General features: G+C 36.4%; 1 protein-coding gene across 1 annotated transcript in view; it reads left to right on the forward strand.

Annotated features, from left to right (window-relative positions):
* Positions 1 to 24,903, forward strand: part of TMEM67 (transmembrane protein 67) — a 43,898-nt gene that overhangs the window by 3,729 nt on the left and 15,266 nt on the right. The window contains exons 3-20 of the mRNA XM_033842869.1: positions 533 to 626; positions 1,561 to 1,660; positions 3,138 to 3,207; positions 3,300 to 3,374; positions 8,448 to 8,510; positions 9,995 to 10,149; positions 10,264 to 10,372; positions 11,215 to 11,301; positions 11,624 to 11,689; positions 13,534 to 13,690; positions 14,067 to 14,190; positions 15,818 to 15,923; positions 18,626 to 18,682; positions 19,751 to 19,849; positions 21,741 to 21,839; positions 22,095 to 22,181; positions 23,688 to 23,787; positions 23,882 to 24,021. Coding sequence (XP_033698760.1) covers positions 533 to 626; positions 1,561 to 1,660; positions 3,138 to 3,207; positions 3,300 to 3,374; positions 8,448 to 8,510; positions 9,995 to 10,149; positions 10,264 to 10,372; positions 11,215 to 11,301; positions 11,624 to 11,689; positions 13,534 to 13,690; positions 14,067 to 14,190; positions 15,818 to 15,923; positions 18,626 to 18,682; positions 19,751 to 19,849; positions 21,741 to 21,839; positions 22,095 to 22,181; positions 23,688 to 23,787; positions 23,882 to 24,021 — 1,788 coding nt within the window. The remainder of the gene's footprint in view (positions 1 to 532; positions 627 to 1,560; positions 1,661 to 3,137; positions 3,208 to 3,299; positions 3,375 to 8,447; positions 8,511 to 9,994; positions 10,150 to 10,263; positions 10,373 to 11,214; positions 11,302 to 11,623; positions 11,690 to 13,533; positions 13,691 to 14,066; positions 14,191 to 15,817; positions 15,924 to 18,625; positions 18,683 to 19,750; positions 19,850 to 21,740; positions 21,840 to 22,094; positions 22,182 to 23,687; positions 23,788 to 23,881; positions 24,022 to 24,903) is intronic.

Below are 24,903 nucleotides of genomic sequence, written 5' to 3' on the forward strand. Positions count from 1 at the left end.
AGATCTCATAATTTAAACAACTTTAAGTATATTTATTTACGATAAAATTCATCCATTTTAAATCATAACTTAATTGTTAAAAGCTATTATATTTGAATTTTTAAAAATTAGAATAACTATTTTAGAACAGGTAAGACTAAACTATTAATTGGCTATCTGTTGATTAAATAGTGTGGAATTTCGTTGCATTTTTTCTTTGTAAATGCAAAAACTGAATGACTTAATTATGAGAGTAAGGACTCATTTAAATTGAAAATCATAAGGAAAAAAGAACTATTGCCTGGAGTTAATAGTAGTCAGTACTTATAGTAATGATAATATAGTAGTCAGTACTTGTAGTAATAACGTATAGCTTGATTTTTGAATATAAGCACAAATTGTCTATCCAGGAAATCTTTATGTGGCTCATATTTATGTAATTTATTTGCATAGCTCCTGCAAATTATACACTGTTGTGGCTTTTTGGACTTAATGATAAATTAAGGAGAACATTAATTAAGAAAGGGAAAATAATTTTTTTCTTTTAATTTAGAAAGGTGTTACTGAAGATGGCTGGAACTGTATTTCTTGCCCTGGTGGTTTAACTGCAGAAGGAAAATGCCACTGTCCCACTGGCCATATTTTAGGTAAGAAGTAGATTCTAGAATGTGTCCTTATAGACTTTTTTTTTCCTGTTTTTAATGTACATTGTATACATTGTAACCACAGGAAATATAAGTGGTATTTTTTATGTAAATACTTCATACCAAAAACATTGTTCTCCAGCATACTTTTTTCAGTTAATGGTATGATCTGTTAGATCTACCACATACTTTTTAATCCACTCCATGGTATTTCATAGCATTTTGCTATTTAAAATATTTAGATTATTTTCTAACAAATAATGTTTGGGGTTTTTTTGCGGTACGCGGGCCTCTCACTGTTGTGGCCTCTCCCGTTGCGGAGCACAGACTCCGGACGCGCAGGCTCAGCGGTCATGGCTCACGGGCCTAGCCTCTCCGCGGCATGTGGGATCTTACCGGACCGGGGCACGAACCCATGTCCCCTGTATCGGCAGGCGGACTCTCAACCACTGCGCCACCAGGGAAGCCCACAAATAATGTTTTGATGAATATTTTTATGCACATCTTCAAGTGTTTCTGTGGGCTAGGTATCTGAAAATGAAACTGTAGTATTATAAGGTATATGAATTTACAATTGTAATAGATACCACCAAAAGCCCTCTAAGTTGTGAAACTTATCAGAAGTCTATGAAAATACTTGTTTCCCCAAATCCAGTGTAACAGGAACATGCAGGTAAGAGGTAAGAAATTCTCTGAGGAAAATATATTAATTTAAGATGATGATGATGATTTGGAAATTGGTTTCTGTATTTTTTATGTGGAAATGGGGAAGGCTTCACTTTTTGATACTTTATTATGGATGGTGCTTGACATGACTTTATGCAAACAAGTTGTTTTGAGAATTACTAGAATAATAATTACAACTGGGTTTTACTAAGTGTATAGAAGCTTATATATTGACTATGAGTTAACATCTTATTGTTTCTAAATTGTTTAGTGGAAAGAGATGTTAATGGAACGTTGTTGTCTGAAGCAACTTGTAAACTCTGTGAGGAAAGTGAAAACTCTTTTACAATAGCAAATGCTTTAGGAAACAGGTAAGCGGTATGCTGGGTGCTGACTTCATTAATATCTTATATTTATGTAGAATCTGTGCCTTTCCTATCAGATTCCTTGCTCCTCACAATAACCCAAGGAAGGATAGAAATAAACAGGTAAGGAAGCTGAGGCCCAGAAAATGAGACAGAATAGGGTTTAATTCTTGTTTCAGTGTCTTGTTGGTTGTTTGACCTCACTCGATAAGTCTGTCTCCTTGTCTTCAGAATGGGGACATACCACCCACTTCATAGGCTGTTACCACAGCTCAGAAACATACTTTACATATCTAAAGTTCTTAGCTAAATACTACAGAGTAAGTGCTCAGTAAAAGGTACCGATTTTTGTTTGTCACGTAATTTGTACATAATCTATAATATAATGCATAGTATATAATAGTAACTTTTATTTGCAATCTACTTATTATATACTAGGTACTATCTTTATATATTATATTACATAAAAATATGTTAATAAATGTGATGATAATTATCATAACCCAGGTATCCTGGTTTATAGCCTTATTCTCTTTCACTTCCTGTTCCCCGTTTATGCATGCATACCTGCACACCACACACACACCCCTCCGTTTCTTTAACTCAAAACACATCATCCCTATTCCAGTTCTTCAATTTTTTTAGTTGCCTACATGCTGACCTCCCTCTAAATACTGTTTTCTCTTCAGTTCCCAAATTGGAGATAGAAAATACTTGAGCAGTTTCTCCTGGGGATACTTAGTGTTGGATCATCTTTTCTCTCAGGGTGACCTAGGTTGTAGCATCCTAATACAGACCACTGGGTTGATCCCCCGTTCCTCTCCTCTTATACCTCCCTAGGCCTAGTTTGAGTTCTGTGCTGTGCCCCAGCTCCTCCTCCTACCTGTTCTGTTTTGTAATGAGTACCCATAGAAACCTATCAGTGTCCCCACTAGTCCACTGCCCTCCCTCCCTCCCTCTATATCATTCATTAATGAAAAATATAAAGTATTTTCCTAAAATAAATAAAGAAGATGAAAAGACTTTAAGAGTGTTTGCTGTAGGTTTGATGAGGGTATAGATACTCGTTTCTTTTCAGCGTATGTTACCTTTTTGCTTTGTGGCAGAAAAATAAGGAAAGTATATTCGATAATAGCTACTTATAAAAATGGATTTGGTTTCATTTATATGAGTTTGTTGGGCTCTTTTGTTATTTGAGTGACTTAACCATCTTTGCTATTCAATACTATTTATTTTATATTACCTGCGGCTTCAAAAGAATATTCGCCTATTATTGGTTAATTTTATTTATTTATACCTTGCCTTGTAATACAAAGAGTAGTATATCAGCATTAATACTTCTAATATGTTTATTTTATTACAAGTAATTGCTTAGTTGAATGAGTCTATTCTAATATAATCAGTTAGGAAGACAAGTTCTCAATTAAATTAGGGCTAGTGTAATTTATTAACATTTAACAAATTATTTTTGTTATATTGACAGGTGTGTCCAATGTGAACCAACATTCATTAACACCAGCAGGTCCTGTGTATGTTCAGAACCTAACATTTTAGTAAGTCTAATCAAATTGATAATGTATATACTTTTAAATTAAATTACTTATATTCTTCCATAAACTTTTTTTTTTCTTATTTATTAATGAAGACAGGGGGATTATGTTTCAGCAGCACAGGGAATTTCCCTCCACGTATGATTTCAGCTGCACGTTATGGAGATCTTGTGAGTATGCTTCAGTTTTTTTTTGTTGTTCTATTGTTAAGGATATTTCTGCATTTCTTCCTTTGGTAATTAATTTGGGGCTAAAATGAGAAACATTTATGTGTAAATCCCTTTAAAATAGAAATTATCAGTCAATAAGAAACGTTAGACAACAACTCAGCATTATAATTTATAAGTACAGTTGCTCTCTTCTCTACCTCAGCTCATTTCTTTTTCAGTGGATCTCAGAATGTTTAAGCTGGAAAGGTCTTTTATAGATCCTATAAAGAATGGAGTATAATATAGTTAAGAGCACCAGAGACTCTAGATTTGAACCCTGGATTTACCAGTCATTAGTTTTATACCTTTGGACTTTTCTAAACGTCAGTTTTATTGTCTGTAGGTTGGGTGTAATAATACCTACCTCACAGAGCCTGTACATGGTAGTCACTGGAGATTTGAGGATTATTTGTATCCGACCAAGTTCCTTGTTTATAGATGAGAGCGTGATGGCAGATAGTTAGAGCTTTTGCAACAGAATCTGGTGATAACAAGATCTGGGATGTAAAATGGGAAGTGGATGAATCGGAACTGAAGAGGTCATCAGTCCAAGAGAAGAGGAGTTAGATGACTAACTGGGAGTCAGTCAGAGTAGAGCTTGTGTGGATAGGCTAGGATCTGGTTGCTACAATCATCACTGAATAAATGGGAGTGACTAGGGGAGCTGTAAGGATAGCCGTGATGAGGGTGGAATCTGGAATCCTCATGAATAAAGCAAAAATTCCTCTCCTCCAGTATACTCTTGTGGGATTACAGGCAAGTACCAAATATTTGCAGAAAAACAAATACTAAAATAGACATATACATAGGGAGCTTAAGATCATCCAAATATTGGCTCGTTTGTAGTAAGATTCATGTTTTCTGGGGCATTCTTCTCCGGTCTCTGATTATAGTGACATATACCATTATCAAATTTGCAGGCCTTTAATTTTCATTTTTTCCTTTTCAAAATAAGTAAAAATAATTTTGCCAAAAATTCCAACAATGTCTCTTTTTCATATTTGGTCTCAGATTACCAGTCATTTAGAGGTCACGTCCCCTTCAGTCTCCTCCAGTCTGGAACACGTCCTCAGTCTTTCCCTGCCTTTCATGAACTCGACAGTTTTGTCATTTTACTATTTTTTTTTTTTTTTTGACCATGCCACATGGCTTGCGGGATCTTGTTCCCTGACCAGGGATTGAACCCTGGGCCACAGTAGTGAAAACCCAGAATCCTAACCTCTAGGCCACCAGGGAAGTCCCCTACCTCGACAGTTTTGAAGACTACAGGCCTTACAATCCAGAGGGTGACCCTCAACCTGGGTCCATCCAGTTTTTTTTCATAATCAGGACATGCCTGGCAGGAAACCACAAAAAAGATGTGCTCTTCTCAATCCATTGCGTCACATGAGGAGACACATGTTGTCCATCTGTCCCACCACTGGTGGTGTCAACCTAACCATCACCCCCTGCTGTAAACTCACCACATCTGCTATTAAGTTACCATTTTCCCTTTGTATTTGGTAGGTTTTTTTTTTTTTGCAGTACGCGGGCCTCTCACTGTTGTGGCCTGTCCCATTGTGGAGCACAGGCTCCAGACGTTCAGGCTCAGCGGCCATGGCTCATGGGCCCAGCTGCTCTGCGGCATGTGGGATCTTCCCGGACCAGGGCACAAACCCGTGTCCCCTGCATCGGCAGGCGGACTCTCAACCACTGCACCACCAGGGAAGCCCCTGTATTTGGTAGTATTTTTGAGGAGAATTTCCAAGGTTACACTTCTTCTTCTCTAAACCTTCTCTAAACTAAGTAGCTTTAGTTTCCACTGATGTCACTTGCCTTCATCAACCACTACTATGATGGTTGCCAAATGTTTCTATCATTCCTTCCACATTATTAACATTCTACTGTAAGGAATTTTCCCTTCCTCACCTTTATATATTTATTTGTTCAGTAAGGACAGTATGGATTTGTGGGTTCCTATTTTATTCATTTCTTATAATCCAGTATATGTATTGTTTGTTTTGGTGCTCAAATTGTCATAGATTTGGCCATTATTAGAAGCCCCTTTGAGTTGGTTCCTATGTCTTTTTGACATATCTCTATCATTCTTTGAGCATTTCCTTACTTTCTGGCACAATAAGATTTCCAGGCTCATCTTGTACTTTTCCTGCTTCAGCCCTGGAAACAGTTATTTCTCTAAGAAGCTCTTAAGGATAATACTTAGAAACCAAGCTTACCATGCTTAGTATGCCCTCTTTAGCAGACATAGCTAGAAAATATATACACACATTATGTATATACATACACATATCTATAACTATTTCTGTATCCTATAGTTTTATATAATTTTATAAGAGAGACATGCAGTCCTCCTCAGGTAATATACCAGACAATCAATAAAAACTTTCCAAATATATGAACCAGTGTCTTCCCATTCCCTTTTCCAAAAACAGCTTACATCTTCGTTTGTTTTCCCAACTTTAATTTTGAAAAATTTTTAAGTTGCAGAAAAGTTGAAAAAAATAATAACTGTGCATATATCTTTTAGTAGTTTAACCAATTATTAATGTTTTGCCATATTTGCTTTATCTCTCTCTGTGTATGTGAGTGTATGCATATGCACACATACACATCCATATTTTTTTCTGAGCCACTTGAAAATAATTTGTAGCTATATAACATTTCACTCCTAAATACTTTATCATGTAGCTCCTAAGAACAAGGGCATTTTTCTGGTATCACACCTAATAAGATTAAAATTAATATAATAGAATTACCTGATATACTGTTCATACCCAACAAATTTCCCCATTTGTTTCAATAAAGTCTTTTATCCCTCCCCACTTTTTTTGGCAAGGGGGACCCAGGATCAGTGAAAGACCCCGCACTGAGTTAATCTTTTTAGTCTCCTTTAATTTAGAACAGAGAGATCCTTGTTCTGTTTTGCTTTTTGGGTTTTTTGTTTTGGCTTTTTTTTTGTTTTTTTTTTTTTGCATTGACTCTTGGAGAGTCAAGGCCAGCTTTCTTGTAGAGCATCCCACACTCTGGATTTTTCTCATGATTAGACGCAGTGAAATGTCTTTTTTGCAAAAATATGATATAGGTGTTGGGAATAGCCCATTGCATCAACAAGGAGCACATAAGGTCAGGATGTCCAGTTCGTGGTGATGCTAAATTGACTGCCTGGTCATGGTGCTGTCTGCCACTTCTCTCCATTGGAAAGGTACTGTGACTAATAAGTTAGTCTGAGATTTTACTTTGAGACTATGTACATATCTGTTTTAGCAGCCATTGATGAACCTTACCTGAATCAATTATTAAATTGGTTATTTCAAAATGATTTCACAGGGCTTCCCTGGTGGCACAGTGGTTGAGAGTCCGCCTGCCGATGCAGGGCACACGGGTTCGTGCCCCGGTCCAGGAAGATCCCACATGCCGCAGAGCGGCTGGGCCTGTGAGCCACGGCCGCTGAGCCTGCGCGTCTGGAGCCTGTGCTCCGCAGCAGGAGAGGCCACAACAATGAGAGGCCTGCGTACCGCAAAAAAAAAAAAAAAAAAAAATGATTTCACAATTCTGTTGTTCCCTTTATATTTTTAGTTAGCAGTCTTCTAGAAAGAGTGCTTTCTTTTCTCTCTGTGCTTTTATTTTTTTTTTAGCTTTACTGCAAACTCCAGGTATCATGAGTGTGTTATAATCTGTCACTGTTACTCTTCTTTTCAAAGCTCAAATTGCCTCAAATTTGGACTTCCTTTGGTATAGCCCCTGTGTTATTTTGACATGTCTCTTTCAGTCTTTAGGCACTACCTTAGTTTCTCTATACTGTGTTCCAGGCTCAACCAATGAAATTATAATTTTAAATAGTCACGTAATACTCTAGTTTATGCATTGAAATTCATGTAATTGTATGTCTATTGACTAGTTAGGTTTTCTGTTATTAATAATATTGCTGTCAACCATTTTATGCACAAAGATGTGTTTTTCCTTTTGGAGAGATTATTGCCTTAAGACAAATTTCCTAAGTGTTTCTAAAAATTCCGTGGATATTGTTTTACAAAGGATCATACAACTTTATCACTGGCATTGTCTGTGGCTTCATTTTACATGCATTTGCCAGTACTGTTGTTATTGCTTTCCATTTTTGCTCAGCCTTTTTGTGTGTGTTAGTCAACCTTCTATGCATAGGTTTTTTTCTTACAAAATGAGAATTTTTGCTTATTGAAGAGATGAAAATAATGAATAATGAAGTGACTCATAATTTTATTTTAGATTTCTTTGACAGTTGTGGTGTCACGATTCATATAATTTGGTTTTATCTCCATTGTCCATGTTCAGAGAATTTATTCTGACTGGTGCTTCTCGGTGTCTCATTTTTTAGCAAGATATGCAGATGAACTTTACAGCAGTGGTGCTTAACTAGAGGCTTGTACCTGCAGCTTTCAGAGCACATGTATGCCTTGGTCTCATCCTAGGCATTCTGTTTCATTTGGTTTAGAATGAAGCCAAGCATTTTCTGTTTTTAGGAAATTCCACAGTTGATTCTGATACCCATCATTGTTTGAGAATCACCACTTTGGAGATTTTACATATTAGTTACTCTGTATATCCCCAGTCTCCAGTTGCTTAGAAATCATTCACAGATATTTCTTTTTTATTACTTGCCAATTTAATACAGTGTAATAATCCTAAATCAGCAAATATTAACCAATACTAAGTCAGAATCTAGTTTTTCTTTTATTTTTTTGCACTTTGATTTTTGTTTTAGTGAAATGGGCATAATAGTGTTTTCTTGTTTTTTTTTTGATTATAGACATACTTTGTTTCCTTATATCCTTTGCCTAAGTGATGTGATTTTGTAATTCAGTCCTATTTGTAATTACTGACATTGCTTAGAATTAATTCTTATATTGCCGTTAGAATCTATTTTTCTGATAATATTGAGAAAGTAATGTTAGTTATTTCCGACTCAGCAATATACATATTAATGTCTTCTAAACAGCGTAGGGTTAAGGAATTTCTATTTGAACTTAAAACTAAAATTCATCTTTGTGTTTACAGGGCATGTCTTTCACTTCAGAATGGTTTGCAGAGTATTTGCAGTCATCAGCAGCTGCTTGTTGGGTATATTTGAATTTCTAGAAAATAATTTTATTCCATTTCAAAGAATTGTGATACCATTTTTTTCCCCACTTAATAAAACTTTCCTCTCTAAGTAGATATATCTCCTTGGTCATTTTCTATAAGAAAAATAAACCCTTTCTAAGTGGACTGAAAGAGAATGCTAAAGAAAATGTTATTCATTTCACATTTCATTATTCGTAAATTGAATGTGTCCAAACTTATTCAGCAGAAATTGAATGTTAGGGGAAACTGATTCATACTATCATTTAGTAAATGTTTATTGATGACCTACTGTATGCCAAGCTCTGTTCTCAAATCTTTAAGTTATCTATTTCAGGAAAAGGCAGAGAAAAATCCCCCGTAGAATTATATTGTAAGTAAATGTTAGGTGGTGCTAAGTGCTATAAAGACAAATAAATCAGGGTAAAGAGCATAGAGAGTGGAAGGTGGTGCTATTTTATGGAGGGTGGTCAGGACAGGCATCTCTGGGAGCGTGATATTTGAGTAAAGATCTGAAGGAAGTAGAAGAGAGCCTTGTAAATATCTAGGGGAAGAGTATTCTAAGCAGAGACTATAACAAGTGCAGAGGTCCCGAAGCAGGAGTTCTCTGGTGTTCATGCTAAAGAAACAGGAAGGAGACCTGAGTGGCTAGAACAGAGTGAGCAGGGAAAGTGGAGAGATGAGTTCACGGGTGAAGGGAGTGACTATGTTGAGGACTTGGAGTTTACTGGAAGGGATATAGAGGATTTTGTGCAAAGGAAGACAATGGTTGACCTCAGGTTTTGAAAAGATCACTCTAATATGGAGAGCACATTTTGTTGGGGCAAAGACAGAAGTGGGGGGACCATTTAGGAGAGTATTAGAGTAATACAGGTGAGAGAAAGTGGACTCGTGGACAAGGGTGGTACCATGGAAGTGTGAGAAATGTTTAGCTTCTGGATATACTTTGAAGATTGAGCCAATAGGATTTAATGATGAGCTGGATACGAGAAGGGAGAGACAGAATATTACTGCAGTGATTTTTATTTGAATAACTAAAAATGGAGTGGTCTTTTCCTGAAAGGGAAAACTGAAAAAGAAGTTTAAGGGGCAAACTCAACAAATGATCTTATTTTGCTGTTCATAAACAAATTACTTAAAATGGATTAGATTTATATGCATAAGCTCTAATATAGGAACAAATTATTATTCTTTCAAAAATTATTCTGCATAATAGTTTTTTTAAATGTCATGCTGTTAGTTCTTCTTTTAATTGCTTGTCTTTATATTTCCACCTAAAATTTACAGTTAAAATGTACAAATTATTTATCTGCCATATAGAAAGTTCTTTTCTACTTAAATTAGAGGAAAGGTATTAAAAGCAAAAGAATGTCCAAAAAAAGAATTTGCAGAATAGGTAAAGTTAAAACCGAGCATAATTTTTATGTCAACTTTTGCTTAGGATGTTAAAGTCCATACATTTCTCTGTCATTGCTCTCTTGTAGGTGTATGCCAATCTGACATCTTGCCAAGCTCTTGGAAATATGTGTGTGATGAATATGAATTCTTATGACTCTACCACTTTTGATGCATGTCGACTGTTTCAGTTTATCTTTGAAAATACTGCTGGACTGGGCACTGTTCATTCTGTTTCATTTTGGTAAGGCTATTCTAATTGATGAACCATCATTTTGACGAAATTCAGTGCAATTACTTGCACAAATACATATTAAGAATTGTTCCCCATTATTAAAACAATTGTGATTGTTTATAGGAGACAGAATCTTCCATGGCTGTTCTATGGAGACCAGCTAGGATTAGCACCTCAAGTACTCAGTACTACACCTCTTCCTACAAATTTCAGTTTTAAAGGGGAAAACCAGGTACAAGTCACTATATTATTGAAGGATAACTACATTTTGATTTACAATTTTAAAAGGTAACAAGAATATTACTAGTCATAATTCTTGATAGCCTTTTAAAAATTTAATTACTAAACTAAATCTGAATATTAGCTGCTGAGGAACTAAAAATACAAAGTTTAGCTGCCTTACTTGAGTATATGATACCTCTGGATTATGTCGTATGGCAGCAAGTAGTACTTGTGGGGTTGGGAAGGACAGTTTTCATCACCAAATGCAAAGCCATCTCTGTCCTGTATCTCCACATGTTTAAAAAGGGCTTCCAAAGATTGTCTGGGATTCTTATGCCTTTCCTTAGCACTTCACAGCTCCAAATTCTTACCTCAACTTTTTGACCTTCTAGAATGAAAGAACAGATTTTTCCCTCCCCTACTCACCCCCCATACACACACACACACACACACACACACACACACACACACACTCTCACACACACACACACACACACACACAACACACACATTTAACAGGTTTCAAATGAAGTTATCTGTCACCAGCGCTGCCTCTCAATTCTGAAATAATAGTTTTTGTGCGAAAACCCAGTCCATTTATTTTGGTGTGTTTAATCATAGAGATACTTAGATTAATGTTGCTTCAAAGTAAAGATAGTTGAATTCAATATTTGATCTCTGGAAAAAGAAAAGATCAATCAACAATGAAAAAATTTTTATAGGCTATTTTACTGAATATATACTCTGGAAGTCTAAACTCTGAAAGTTTGTATAGACTGTTGTATGTAATATATATATTTATAGAGTTTCAGAGTATGTGACATTATTTTATTCTTGTTTTTCTTTAATCAGTATACAAAACTGAAGTTTGTTGCTGCTTCTTATGATGTAAGAGGAAATTTTCTCAAGTGGCAAACTTTAGAAGGAGGTGTTTTACAGGTGAGTATGATTCTAGCTAGAGAATTCCTAACGTGTCTTATATTTGACTGAGGCAAAGATGAGAAAAAAACTAGATTATTGCTTGGATAGAGCATCAGTTGCTTGGTAGAGTTGATTTTTTTCATGTGTTTTAAATTGGAATTTCTTAAAACTACTTTAAGTTATGACTTATAACAAAGATGCTCCCTTAACTTTTCATTCCTTGATACATTGAATGAGTATTATATAAAGTATATGTCCATGTTGAGTGTTGAGAACCCTTGACTATAAGCAAAGAAAACATCTGTGAGAGATATTTATCAGTTGTATTCTTTTGCTGTAGCTTTGTCCAGACACAGAGACAAGATTAAATGCTGCTTATTCCTTTGGAACAACCTATCAGCAGAATGTAAGTTGGAACTATTTTAGGCAGTCTGTATTTTAGCTTCATTTTTTCACATCAGCAATAATTGGAATATCTTTGAGTTTTTGAAATTGGAAATTTCTTGTAGTAATGAATAATTTCACCGATTGATACAGTTTTTATTAATCTAATCAGCATGAAAAGAGTACCTTGTCATAGATAGAGTCTTAAACATCATAATTAGTTGTTTATTTACTTCTAGGCATATAGGTCATAAAAATAATCTCTACTTTTGAACATTTTAGAATAAAGCAAAAGTATTACTTCATTTTTAATGAACAATAAAGTGTTATCACTTCCTCCTCCCTCTACCCTCCAGAAACAAATAAAAATGCTTTCCTGGGAGGGTGGGAGGGAGGGAGACGCAACAGGGAAGACATATGGGAACATATGTTTATGTATGACTGATTCACTTTGTTATAAAGCAGAAACTAACACACCATTGTAAAGCAATTATACCCCAATAAAGATGTTAAAAAAAAAAAAAAAAAAAAAATGCTTTCCTTTTCTCTCCTTCCATGCTTTCCTCCCTCCCTCCCTCCCTGACCTTCCTTCCTTTGGTAATGCATTTTAAAACTACAGTATGGTACAAAGGAATATTATGAGCCATTAAACGTTTGAAAGAAATTCACTAGTCTACAAAAATACTTCTTGATAAAATGCATATATGTACACCATAGAACAAAACTGTGCTTCCAGTTTTGTTAAAACTACAATAAAAAATACTATCAGGGAAAACAGATTAGAAGATAAACATTTTTAACAGCGGTTATCTCTGAATGGTGGGATTACAGGTGATTTTTTCTCTTTTTTATATTTTCCAAATTTTCTATCATGAACGTGCATTTACTTTTATTATCAGAAACGACTTCTATGTTATTTTAAAAAAATGCTATTTTGTGTCTACTTTGGGCCAGGAGAATCAAGACTTGTTAAATGCCCGCTGCTGTATGCTCAGCATTTTATCATTTTTATCTCATCTGATCCATGAAATAACTATGTGAAATACATATTATTTGTGTTTTATGAATGAGGAAATGGTGCTCAGTAAGATTAGGTAATTTACTCAAGGTGTTGCATCAAGTAAATGTTCTGTTAGGCTTGAAAATCATGGTTTTTCCATTGAACCTGGTTGCCTCTCAAGGAGTTCATAGCCTAGTAGAGAAAACAGCTATATAGACAGACAAAGAATTGCAAAGAATGTGATGTGTTGTTCTATAGATATGAACAAGGTACCATGTTGGTCCAAAGGAGGGTTCATTAGCAGTTCCTAGGGAAATATGGAAAGGCTTTACAGAGTGAGTGATACTTGAGCTTGTAGAATGAATATGAGTTTGCCAGGAGAGCACAGTGGGGAAGGGAATGTCAAGCAGAAACACCATTTGCAATGTCAGAGAGATGTAGAATAGCACAGCATATTTAGAGACTGTAAGTAGATTAGTTTGACTGGACCATAGACAGAGAGGGAGCAGTGGGAGATAAACCTGGCTCTGTTAAGGGGAGCCAAATCATAAACAGCGGTGTACATCAGGAGAAAGAATTGGGACCTCATCCCATAGGATAGGAGTTTTTAAACCTTTTCACTGTACACTTACTGTTGAGAATGAATGGGTTGTAGGACAAGATCCAGGTGGTTCTTTACTGTTAGTTATTTTGGCCCTTATAAAAGAATCATACATAGTATTCATGTTTTGAAAGACACATGGAAATGTGGATAAACCAGGTAACTGAAAGCTTTTCATTTTACAATTAAAAAAAACTTGTAAAGATAATAAATATGCTTTCTAATTTTCAATTTGGATACTTTCATTTTTCATTTTCTTTTCCAGTGTGAGATTCCTATCTCTAAGATCTTAACTGACTTCCCCACGCCTACATTTTATGATGTGTACCTTGAATATACTGATGAAAATCAACACCAATATATTTGGGCTGTGCCTGTGTTAAACTTAAATCTTCAGCACAATAAAATATTTGTGAACCAAGGTAAGGCGTCCATACATACCACTCTTTCTCTGAGCTGAAATCAATTAACCAGTCAACCAACATGATAATTTAATAAATCGCAGATTATAAGAATGGTCATAGATTCTCTCTGAGTATAAGTTTCTATATAGCATGCCTAAAAGTAAAACAGTAAGGTTGCTGGTATATTTAGAAATTTTTACTAAATATATCAGGCTTATTATTAAGAAATTATGTTATTGCTAAAAGTGTATCCTGAGAAAAATTAGTAGAACTGTAAAATCAGGGCTAATTTTAATAGAAAAATTAGTAGAATGGAAAAAGTTCTCCTTGAGAGCCATCTTGAAGAATTGAAGATACTTTTTAAATGCCATCTCTTTTTTTATTATTATAACAGACAGTAGCTCTGGCAAGTGGCTTCTGACTCGGCGCATTTTCTTAGTGGATGCACTAAGTGGAAGAGAAAATGACTTAGGAAGTCAGCCAAGATTAATTCGAGTTGCTACCCAAATATCACTGAGGTAAACAAACGTCTAATGCACTAAATGAGGCTTGGAGTATATGGGAAAATGTGGTAGTGAAAGTAGTGACCTGTAATTATCAGGTGAAAACAATAAGAACACCTGAACTGGAACAATACATACTGTGTTTTTAGATGTCCCGATAGATTGGGATACACTAATAGAGGGGAAAATTACGTCAGAAGAGATTAAGGACTTTTGCCAAAATTCATATTGTAGGCCCACTCTAGACCTGCTAAATTAGAATGGGTTGAGAGGGGGAAAGTGAAGATCAGTGGGCTGAAGCAGGTATGTTAGAGCCTGCCAGGTGATTGCAATAGGCAGGCTTCTGCGGCTCCATCTCCTTTAACAGCTACTGTTCTAGGTTGGCCCTCATTAATTATCAACACCTCACTCTTCCTAGGATACTTTTTTTAAAAAATAAATTTACTTATTTATTTTTGGTTGTGTTGGGTCTTCCTTGCTGTGCACGGGCTTTCTCTAGTTGCAGCGAGCGGGGGCTACTCTTCATTGTGGTGCGCGGGCTTCTTATGGCGGTGGCTTCTCTTGTTGTGGAGCACAGGCTCTAGGTGTGCGGGCTTCAGTAGCTGTGGCACACAGGCTCAGTAGTTGTGGCTTGCAGGCTCTAGAGCACAGGTTCAGTAGTTGTGGCGCACGAGCTTAGTTGCTCCGTGGCATGTGGGATCTTCCCGGACCAGGGATCGAACCCGTGTCCCCTGCATTGGCAGGCGGATTCTTAACCACCGCTCCACCAGGGAAGTACCTTCCTGGGATACTTTAATGATGACCCTGCCTTAGGGTAGTGCCTTGCAGCCCTCATGCGTCTTCTCCAGTGTGAGATTCCTATCTCTAAGACCTTAACCAGCCTTCCCACTCCAATATTTTATGATGTGCACCTTGAATACACTGATGAAAATCAGCACCATCTTCTTTCTGGCACTTCAACATATATTATTTTTTTCACTTTGATTTTTATGATAATCTTATCAGGTAGGCAGTACAGAAGTTTTGTCATATACCTTGCTGAAATCCAACTGTGCTGTTTTTAGCAGTCCCTCAATCTAATGTAGTATCCCTAGTGAAAACGAAATTGAAACTAGCCACGCGTGATTTGCTCTTGGAGAAACTATGCTGGCCACCGGTGCTTGGCATTTTCCTTTCTGAGTTTACAAACTGTACATTACTAATGCATTGAATTCAGCAAAATGTACCCCATTATGTGCCCTAAAGAGTATTAGATATGACACAGTATTTTGTTAAGAATTCATCTTCTTTGAAAATTAGGATATTATCTGCCTTCCTCTAGGCTTCATGTAACACTTCTCTTTTGAGTAGTCCTCAAAAGTGGTGCACAGTACTTCACTGATTTCATTTGTAAACTTCGTAGGACCTAGACCAACAAGAGTTTCTAATTTGTCTCAGAGGTTATATTTCAGTATAAAGTTCTGACCACTTCAAATAGCCTATGTTGTTACCATTAGTTTATGTTTGACCTCTAGTTTTTAGTAACTGGTAGTTCTGAGATCACCAAGACTATCCGTATCTAATTCAGAAGAAACAATAAGTTAAATTTATGTGTAAGGGCCTAGATGTATTTATAACTAAAAATGAATTTTCTTTTAAACAGTATCCGCCTTGTACCCAACACAAAAAATGGAAATATCTACCCTCCCTTAATTACCATTGCCTACAGTGACATTGATATCAAAGATCCCAACAGCCAGTCTGTGAAGGTGAGTTCCTTCCTAATCATTGCCTCTCTATGTGTTCGTATAATGCTGATAGAGTTTGTGTTATGATCAAAAGACAATTAGTCCTTTTTAAAGTTTTAAATAAACATGGCACTTTATATAGTCAAGACTTAATTATTTTTTACTAATAGTGGTAAGAGGTGAGTTCTTATGGATCCTGGGTATAAAAAAGCAAGAATTATGTTTGTCAGTAGACAGCGTCACCAGCAGCTGGGCCTCCCTGTCAGTATCCTGGGGTAGGCGGAGCCATGCAGCATCTGCTCCCATCCTCTTTGGCCACCTTGCTTCTGTTAAGATTTTGCCTCCTTGACTAACTAAACCAGGAACTCAAACCTTAAGTGGGCATGTGTGTTCCTCTTCTCACCAGTCTTGCCCACTTGATAGAGACACAATTCAACAGGCAGAAAGAGAATCAAATTATCAGCTTTATAACTAGTAGCGCTAAAGTGAGCTAGAGAATGCAGTTTGGACCTTCAGCCAATTAGTCTTCTGCTATTTCCCAACTCAGTTAAGTTTAACCACAGAACTATAATCCTCCCCTGCCTGGCAGGGCCTGTATATGGAAGCGATACCATGTACACACTGAAAACGGGCTACACCAAAGAGAATGAGCCTGGGAAAGGCTGAGCCGCACGACACAGTTCCTCCTCTCTACCTCGCCAGGCAGATGAAGCATCCCTGCTTTGATGAGGGGTAAATGAGAGAGGATAGAGGTCAAAAGCAGGCTAATCCTTCTCTACTTCTTCCTCATTCCCTGTCCTCTCCAGAAACATGAGAATTGGAAGGTGAGCATTCCTTACTCCAAGACTCACTAATAGCTTTTAATTTCTATTATTTTACTTTTCTGAATTTTAAAATTCTAGTTCTTCAGCCAGTGCTTTTGGCCTCTCTGTTGCACTTGTATGTGTGCTCAGCTACTATTGGATTCAGGCTTTCGTTAAGTGAAAAGTAGGCACATAAATAACTTTTCTTTGAAAGATTTCACATCCTCATTTGTATTACCTGGTTTCATGTTAAAATTAGCTTCGATTGCCTGTATTTGTATACATTATAGTGAGAGGAGAAGAAAATCCAGAAACATGCTTAGTAACAACAAAAGACTGCCTGGTTTACGTCTTCCTGGAATGGTCATTCTTGGGTAGTCAAGAGTATATTTATCTTAACATAAAACACTTCTGGGTGTTTTCTTTAAATATTTTTCTTGTCCAAAATATTCTAAACTAAGTCTTGACAAATTGGAAAAAAAGTTGAGAGAATCATAGAACCATATTGAGGAAGTCCACCTCAAGTTCATTCTAATTGTAGAATGTACAGTTCTTTCATCATTTCTTAATTTCTCATGACAGCTATTGTAAAAGTTCTACATTCATTTTAAGTATCCAGCTACATCTCTGCTCTCTCACCAAAGACAAATAACCTATCTTTGTATTTTACGGAGCAGATCAAAACCATCCAATACGAATTCCTTCAGATTTCCTCTTTAATACTTAAGTATCTCTGTTTCATTATCTTTCCTAACTCCTGTTCCTATTTCTAAGAAAAAAGGACCCTTCACACTTTCTTAAGCAAATTTTCAACCTGTACTTGTTTAGAGTACTTCCTCCAGTATCCTGTTTCACCCACAACCCTTTATTCAGCCAGCTTCTCTGCTGGTCCCTTTCCTTTGCTTATAATACCCTTCAGGTTGCCCCATCTTAAAAACAAACTAACACGACCAAACAGTAAAATTATCCATCAGCTCTGCCAACTGTTCAGCTTGCTATCGTGTGTCTTTCCTTGATTTCCCAACCATTTACTCTTTCATCATTTGCAGTTTTGCTCTTGCCATTTGCTTCTTTGAAAACCTGTTTCATGAAGTCAGCAATGAATTACACATACACTGGCTTTATTTCTTTAACTTGACACTTACAGTTGACCCTTGAACAACATGGGTTTGAACTGCATGGGTCTACTTATACATGGGTTTTTTTTTTTCCTTCACTCAATATGTACCACAGCACTACACGAAGTTGGTTGAATCCATGGATGCGGAGGGCCAATTCTAAAGTTCTCTCTGGATTTTTGACTGCACGGGGGTTGGCGTCTCTAACCCCTGCATTGTTCAAGGGCCAGTTGTACAACATTTGACACTACTGGTGACCTCCTCCTTTTTGAAACTCCCTGTTTATGACCTTGCTAAGACTTAGGTATCTTCCCTCTCCTACTTCTCATACTCCTGTTTCTCTTAACCCTTTGCTGGTTCTTCTTTCTACTGTCTCAATATAATGGTATCCCTAAGATTCTTGTTCAGCCCTTTGATTAATCTGCCATCTTAGGCTGTGATTGTTTAGCCAGTTGCTGAATTCTTGATATGTAAGATCAGTCACACTCCTCAGTTACAGAAACCTATCAGAAAATGAAATACGATTAATTTGGCTTGACTGCTATTAATGAACCTACCTAGCTCCTAATGAAGCCCTCTTTTTTTAACATGTGTTCAAAAGGGATGTTTAAAGTAGCATGAATAATTCCCAAGAGCGTATTCATTTATGTATTGATACAAATAAGGGTCAACTCTAGTAACATTGATAGTTCAAAAGTATGGCATTTATGGTAAAATTCAGTTACAAATGTATTTTTCTAGTAAAAGTAGTTTTGTGTTATATAACTTCAGTATGGCTAATTCACTTTCTTTTAAATATCAGGTTTCTTTCTCGGTCACATATGAAATGGATCAAGGAGAAGCACATGTCCAGACAGATGTGAGTTTATTTTAACCTGTTAAAAATACTTACAGTATATTTTTTAGTTAAAAAAAAAGGTTTTTACATGTACAGGAAAGTTGTCAAAATAGAGAGATTTGCCATATATCCCTCACCCAGCCTCCCCTAATGTTAACATCTTACATGATGGTAGTACAGTGATGTTAATCAGAAAATTAATATTGATGTAGTCCTAATCTGTTAACTAATCTAAATACTCTTCGGATTTTACAGATTTTTTTCACTATCTTTCTTCTGTTTTAGGACCCAGTCCAGGGTCACATATTACTTCTAGCCATCGTGTGTATCTTTAGATCTGTGACAGGTGCTCTGTCATTCTTTGTCTTTCATGACTGACACTGGTATTTTGGACCTCAGTTGGGTTTATCTGATATTTTCCCATGATTAAATGTAGTTTTAGCACAAATGCCACAGAAATGATGTTGTACCCTTCTCAGCAAATCATATCAGAAGATACTTGATGTCAGTGTATCTTATTAACAGTGATGTCACCTTCGATCATATGGCTAAGATGGTGTCCACAGAGTTCTCCACTGTATTTTTCCACTTATAATTAATAAGTGTCTTGTATCTTGTGAGGAGATACTTGAGATTATGCAAATATCCTGCTCCTCATTATTCTTTTGCCCTCTAATTTTAGCACACATTGTTAATTCTTGCCAGTAAAAAGTGTTACTGTGACATTTGTCTGATGATGATTGTGTATTTCCATCATTTCTTCTATATTTGTTAATTCAAGTTCTGCTATAAGGAGGAACTGTCCCTTTGTCCACATTGATTTATTTATTCAATTATTTATTTAAATCAGTATGGACTCATGGATATTTATTTATTCTAACAATAATAATTCATTACTATCTATTTTCTTGCTCAAATTGTCCCAGATTTGACCATTGGGAGTTCCTTAAATTTGGCTCCTATGTCCTTTTAGCCACCTTCCACCACCATTTTTTGAGTACTTCCTTACTTTCTGTTTACAGTATCTTTGAACATGGATGAAATTACATTATGAAATTACATAAATTCCAAATTTTTATTTTCCTTTAGATTGCTTTGGGTGTGTTGGGTGGACTAGCTGTTTTATTGTCTCTTTTGAAGACAGCAGGTTGGAAGAGGCGCATTGGGAGTCCCATGATCGATTTTCAGGTATGATCACAGGAATTTTTTAAGTACATTTTTATCTTTTGGCTATTTTATATCCTTCTAATAAAACACAGCTAGAGAATGAGTCAAAAGTTGCCTTGAGTTTCTCTGGTGTATATGACTATGAGAGGTGTATGCTCATTTCCCTCCCACGTTGCTGTGGGCCAGTCTGCACACAACAGCAGAGCTGTTCTTGTTTCCTCACGTCCTCACCAATCAATACTTGCTGTTTTTCAAGTCTTTCCATTTTTTGCCAATTTGGTGGGGTAAGTAGTATGTTATTCTTGATTTAATTTTCATTTCTCTGATTACTCTTCATATGCTTTATTAATCATTTGGGTTTCCCCTTCTGTGAACTTCCTGTTTGTATCCCTTGCCCATTTTTCTAATTAAGTTTTCAGTTTTTCTTGTTTATTTAAACAAGTTTTTATATTTTATTTATTTGGAGTTTTATGTATTTTCTAAATATAAATCCACTTTTGGTTTTTGATGTTGAAATTTATTCTCCAAGAGTGATTCATGTGTTATTTTATCTATGTGTTACTTTGTTTAACAGAAACTCTTGATTTTAATATTGTCAGATCTGAGTAGGTTTTCATATTATGGCATGTGCTTTTAGGATCTTGTTTAGGAAAGCCTCCCCTATCTCAAGATCAAAAAGGTATTCGCCCATATTTTACTCTATTAACTTTATAGTTTCTCTTCTCAATTAATCTTCTTTATGTTTGTTTTTATTTTTATCTATCATTTTTTGAATATTTACTATGTGCCAGGCACTTTTTTTTTTTTTTTTTTTTCGCGGTGCGCAGGTCTCTCACTGCTGTGGCCTCTCCCGTTGCGGAGCACAGGCTCCGGACGCACCGGCTCAGCAGCCATGGCTCACGGGTCCAGCCGCTCTGTGGCATGTGGGATCTTCCCAGACCGGGGCACAAACCCATGTCCCCTGCATCAGCAGGCGGACTCTCAACCACTGCGCCACCAGGGAAGCCCCTATTCATTTAATTTTTATAGCAACAAAGTAATAGGTGGTATTTCCATTTCGCTGATAAAGAACATGAGAAAGGCACGTAGTAAATTTGTTTGTGCTGGGATGTCTTCCTGGCTCCAGAGCCAATGTGCCAAGGAATCAGAGGAGGGGGGCTTGATTTACTGTCTGGGATAGTCAAGAAAGGCTTCCAAGAGAAGTGAACTTTAAGCTGGGTTATCTGCGCGTTCCACAAATAGTCACTGACAGCCTACTGTCTGAGTGCCAGGTGCTCTACTAGGCACTGGGGGGATTGTGATAATGAGCAAAGAGAGACATCGTCTCTGCCCTCAGAGCTCATGAGAGTTTGCCAGAGAGAAAAAGAGAAGAATATTTGTAGAATCAATGCCCATTTCATTCCCCAAAACATTTGAGATGAAAGTGTGGAATAGTTAATTATTGAGTAAGTGGTTGGAACTGGCAGATGAGGCTAAATATTTAATTTTTGTCTAGGTTGTGGAGGACCTTGTGAGTCAGGAATTTATATTTTAATAAGGAGTCACTGTACATTTTTAAGAAGGGGAGTAACACAATCCAATTTACATTTTAGAAAGCCAACTCTGATGGTAGTATAGAGGATACATTGGAGAGAAGGATTCCAGACTCGAAGAAAATTAGGAGGCGGTTCTAAATTTCTTAGATGGTGAAAGATGAGAAGGGTTGAATAAGACAGAGGCTATTGGGAATGGATCAAAAGGTTAGGACCCAAAAGGTGTCTAGGAAGTGGCTGCAGTTGGTCTTTCTAACTGATCCACGTATACATGAAACAAGGCTTCAAGCTTGAGAAACTGGGTAAATAACATGTTATTAAAAGTAATAGTATAAATAGGTTGTGTCTATAATGGCTGTAATTCTCTTTTTAAATTGCAGACAGTTATGAAATTCTTGGTTTACTATGCTGGTGATCTGGCCAATGTTTTCTTTATCATCACTGTGGGAACAGGTCTTTACTGGCTTATTTTCTTCAAAGTAAGTGATTTTCTGAATTTAACCTAAGTGCCAATACCTGAATAACTTGTAAGCTTTCTTTATAAAGGAACTGTCTTTAGTGGAGGATATTTCTGATCAAGAGTATTGGGGCAAATGCTAAACTCACCATTCCCTGAGTGTGCTGTGTTTACTGAGTGCATCACCACCTTCCTCTTTTACGCTTTCTTTGGGTTATAACTTGTGTTTAGTAAAAACTTTGTATGGTCATATTTAGCAGCGTAATTTTTATCATAGGCACAGAAGTCTGTCTCTGTTTTGCTACCAATGCCGGCTCAGGAAGAACGTTTTGTTACTTATGTGGGATGTGCCTTTGCTCTGAAGGTAAGTTTCAAAGCACGGGTTACTGAATTTAAAAGACCTGCTAATAAGCATATAAGTCTTTAAAATTAAACTGCTTTCAAAATCTTTGGTGTAAAATTTAGTTTAATTTTGGAAGAAAGCATGAATTAATTCTGTTTTACTAGGAAGTCTACTTTTATTTATAATAGATATCTTATTCTGAAGATCTGCCTTAAATATTTTTTTATTATTTAATTTAACCTGTTAATTGAGAGTAAAAGGTACCATGCTGGATAAAGTGCTGAACTCTTAGCATTTGTTCTCTGCCTCCATATTCCTTTCCTCCTCTCTCCATGGCAACCCCCCTCCCTACTTCATTGTTCTGTCGATGGATGTGAAGCTCTTTACATGCTTCTGTGGTAGATCTCATCCAATTGTGTCGTGATTATTAAGTGTCTGATGTTCCCACTGATCTGTGAGCTCCACGAAGAGAGGAATCATCCCATACTTAGATTTTTATCCCTTGTTTGATCAATAATGTACCTACTAGGAGGAAGCCTTAGTTTAAACATATTCTGTAAATGAAAATACCAGAAATAGGGGGAAAAAAACAACAGTGAGAGCATGCTAAAACTTTAATTAGGACAAGCAAATTATAGTTGGAAATACCTTTACTTATAAAGAAGTTAGATGATCTAGAAAACAAAGTATGCTTTTGGAAACCTTGGGAAAGAGAGACAATTAATGCAAGATCCCTGTATGAGGAGGAGGTAGTGTGTCTCCTTTCATATCCCTATTTCAAAGAAAGACAGAAAAAGGGAAGTCGAATTAATATGTATATAAAAATTCTGTGAATTTGGTGATTCCGTTATTTCGTGAGCTTCTGTTGATCCCCTAATGGTATTACGACTTTGTAACTTGTGAAAGTTATATATTCTTGTGATTACGGTATGTTTGTTTCTTTTTTTTTTTTGAAGTATAGTTGGTTTACAACATTGTGCCAATCTCTGCTGTGCAGCAAAGTGACTCAGTTATACACATAGAGACACTCTTTTTTTATATTCTTTTCCATTATGGTTTATCACAGGATATTGAGTATAGTTCCCTGTGCTATACATTAGGATCATGTTTATCCACTCTGTATATAATAGTTTGCATCTGCTAACCCCAAACTGCCAGTCCATCCCTCTCTGCCCCCCTCCCCTTGGCAACCACAAGTCTGTTCTCTATGTCTGTGAGTCTGTTTCTGTTTTCGTAGATAAGTTCATTTGTGTCATATTTTAGATTCCACATGTAAGTGATATCGTATGGTATTTGTCTTTCTCTTTCTGACTTACTTCACTTAGTATGATAATCTCTAGTTGCATCCATGTTGCTGCAAATGGCATTATTTCGTTCTTTTTTATGGCTGAGTAGTATTCCATTGTATATATGTACCACATCTTCTTTATCCATTCATCTGTCGATGGACATTCTTAAAGAATCACTGTTGGTTTCATAAGCAGGCTTAATGCAGATACTTTAAGGTGCTTTGTTTGTCATTCTCAGGCTCTGCAATTTTTGCATAAGCTCATCTCCCAGATTACCATAGACATATTCTTTATTGATTGGGAGCGACCTAAAGGAAAGGTTCTTAAAGCTGTTGAAGGTAATGAAAGTAACCATTTGTACCAAGATTCTTTTGCCACCATTGTAGAGCAAAGAAGGTGAAACGCTTTTACTCATTTTATCCCCCCAACCAGGTGAGGGTGGTGTTCGGAGTGCTACCGTTCCAGTAAGCATATGGAGAACATATTTTGTGGCAAATGAATGGAATGAAATTCAGACTGTGAGAAAAATTAACCCACTCTTTCAAGTACTTACTGTCCTCTTCCTTTTGGAGGTATAAACTGTTTGATGTAATTGTATACGACTTATGGGTACCTCATAAATGTTAATATAATTCCAGCTAAGTTTTCATGTCAGTGGAAGAGTTTTCTAAAGGTTAAAATATTGTAATCAAGCCATGAAAAAACACACATAACATGAAATTTACCATCTTAATCATTTTAAGTATACAGTCCAGTACTGTTAAGTACATTTCCATTGTTGTGCAGTAGTCTCTAGAATTCTGTTCATCTTGCAAAACTAAAACTCTGTACCCATTAAACAACAGCTCCGTCTTCTCCCCTCTCCCCAGCGCCTGGAAACCACCATTCTACTTTCTGTCTCTTTGAATTTGTCTACTGTAGGTAAGGAGTGATTTTTAAACCACTGGTTTGTAGCAGAACCCCATAGGAAGCTTTTGCAGAATACCTATGCCTTACCTCACCCCTCGAGATTATGTTCAATTCTGTAGCTCTGAGGCAAGCTCAAGTATCTGTATTTTAAGAAACCCCCACCCCATTATTCATATTCTCACTCCTGTATTAGAACCACTATTAGAAGGTTGAAATTTTCTAACAAATTATCATTGAACACCTACTATGGACTGTGTTCTGTCTTAAGAGCTGGGGCTGTAGCTTAACAAGACACACTGAATGGGTACATGCTTATGATCCCTTTACAGTTATTTCATGGGTCTGAGTAGAATTATTAAAGAAGTATTCAGTACTGAATATGAGACTGAAATATGGAAACTGTATGAGTAACAGGTTTTCTCTAGAATTAGCTGCTTAAGTAAGGTTACATATGAATTATTAACTTGTATGTCTGCCTTCCTTTTTCCTTCTTTCCCACTTTTCTCCTTCCTTTCCTTTTTAAACCTAGAGGAATGTGTGTGTCC

This window comes from Tursiops truncatus, chromosome 17 (genome assembly GCF_011762595.2).
Source record: "Tursiops truncatus isolate mTurTru1 chromosome 17, mTurTru1.mat.Y, whole genome shotgun sequence".
NCBI classification, from domain to species: Eukaryota; Metazoa; Chordata; class Mammalia; order Artiodactyla; family Delphinidae; genus Tursiops; species Tursiops truncatus.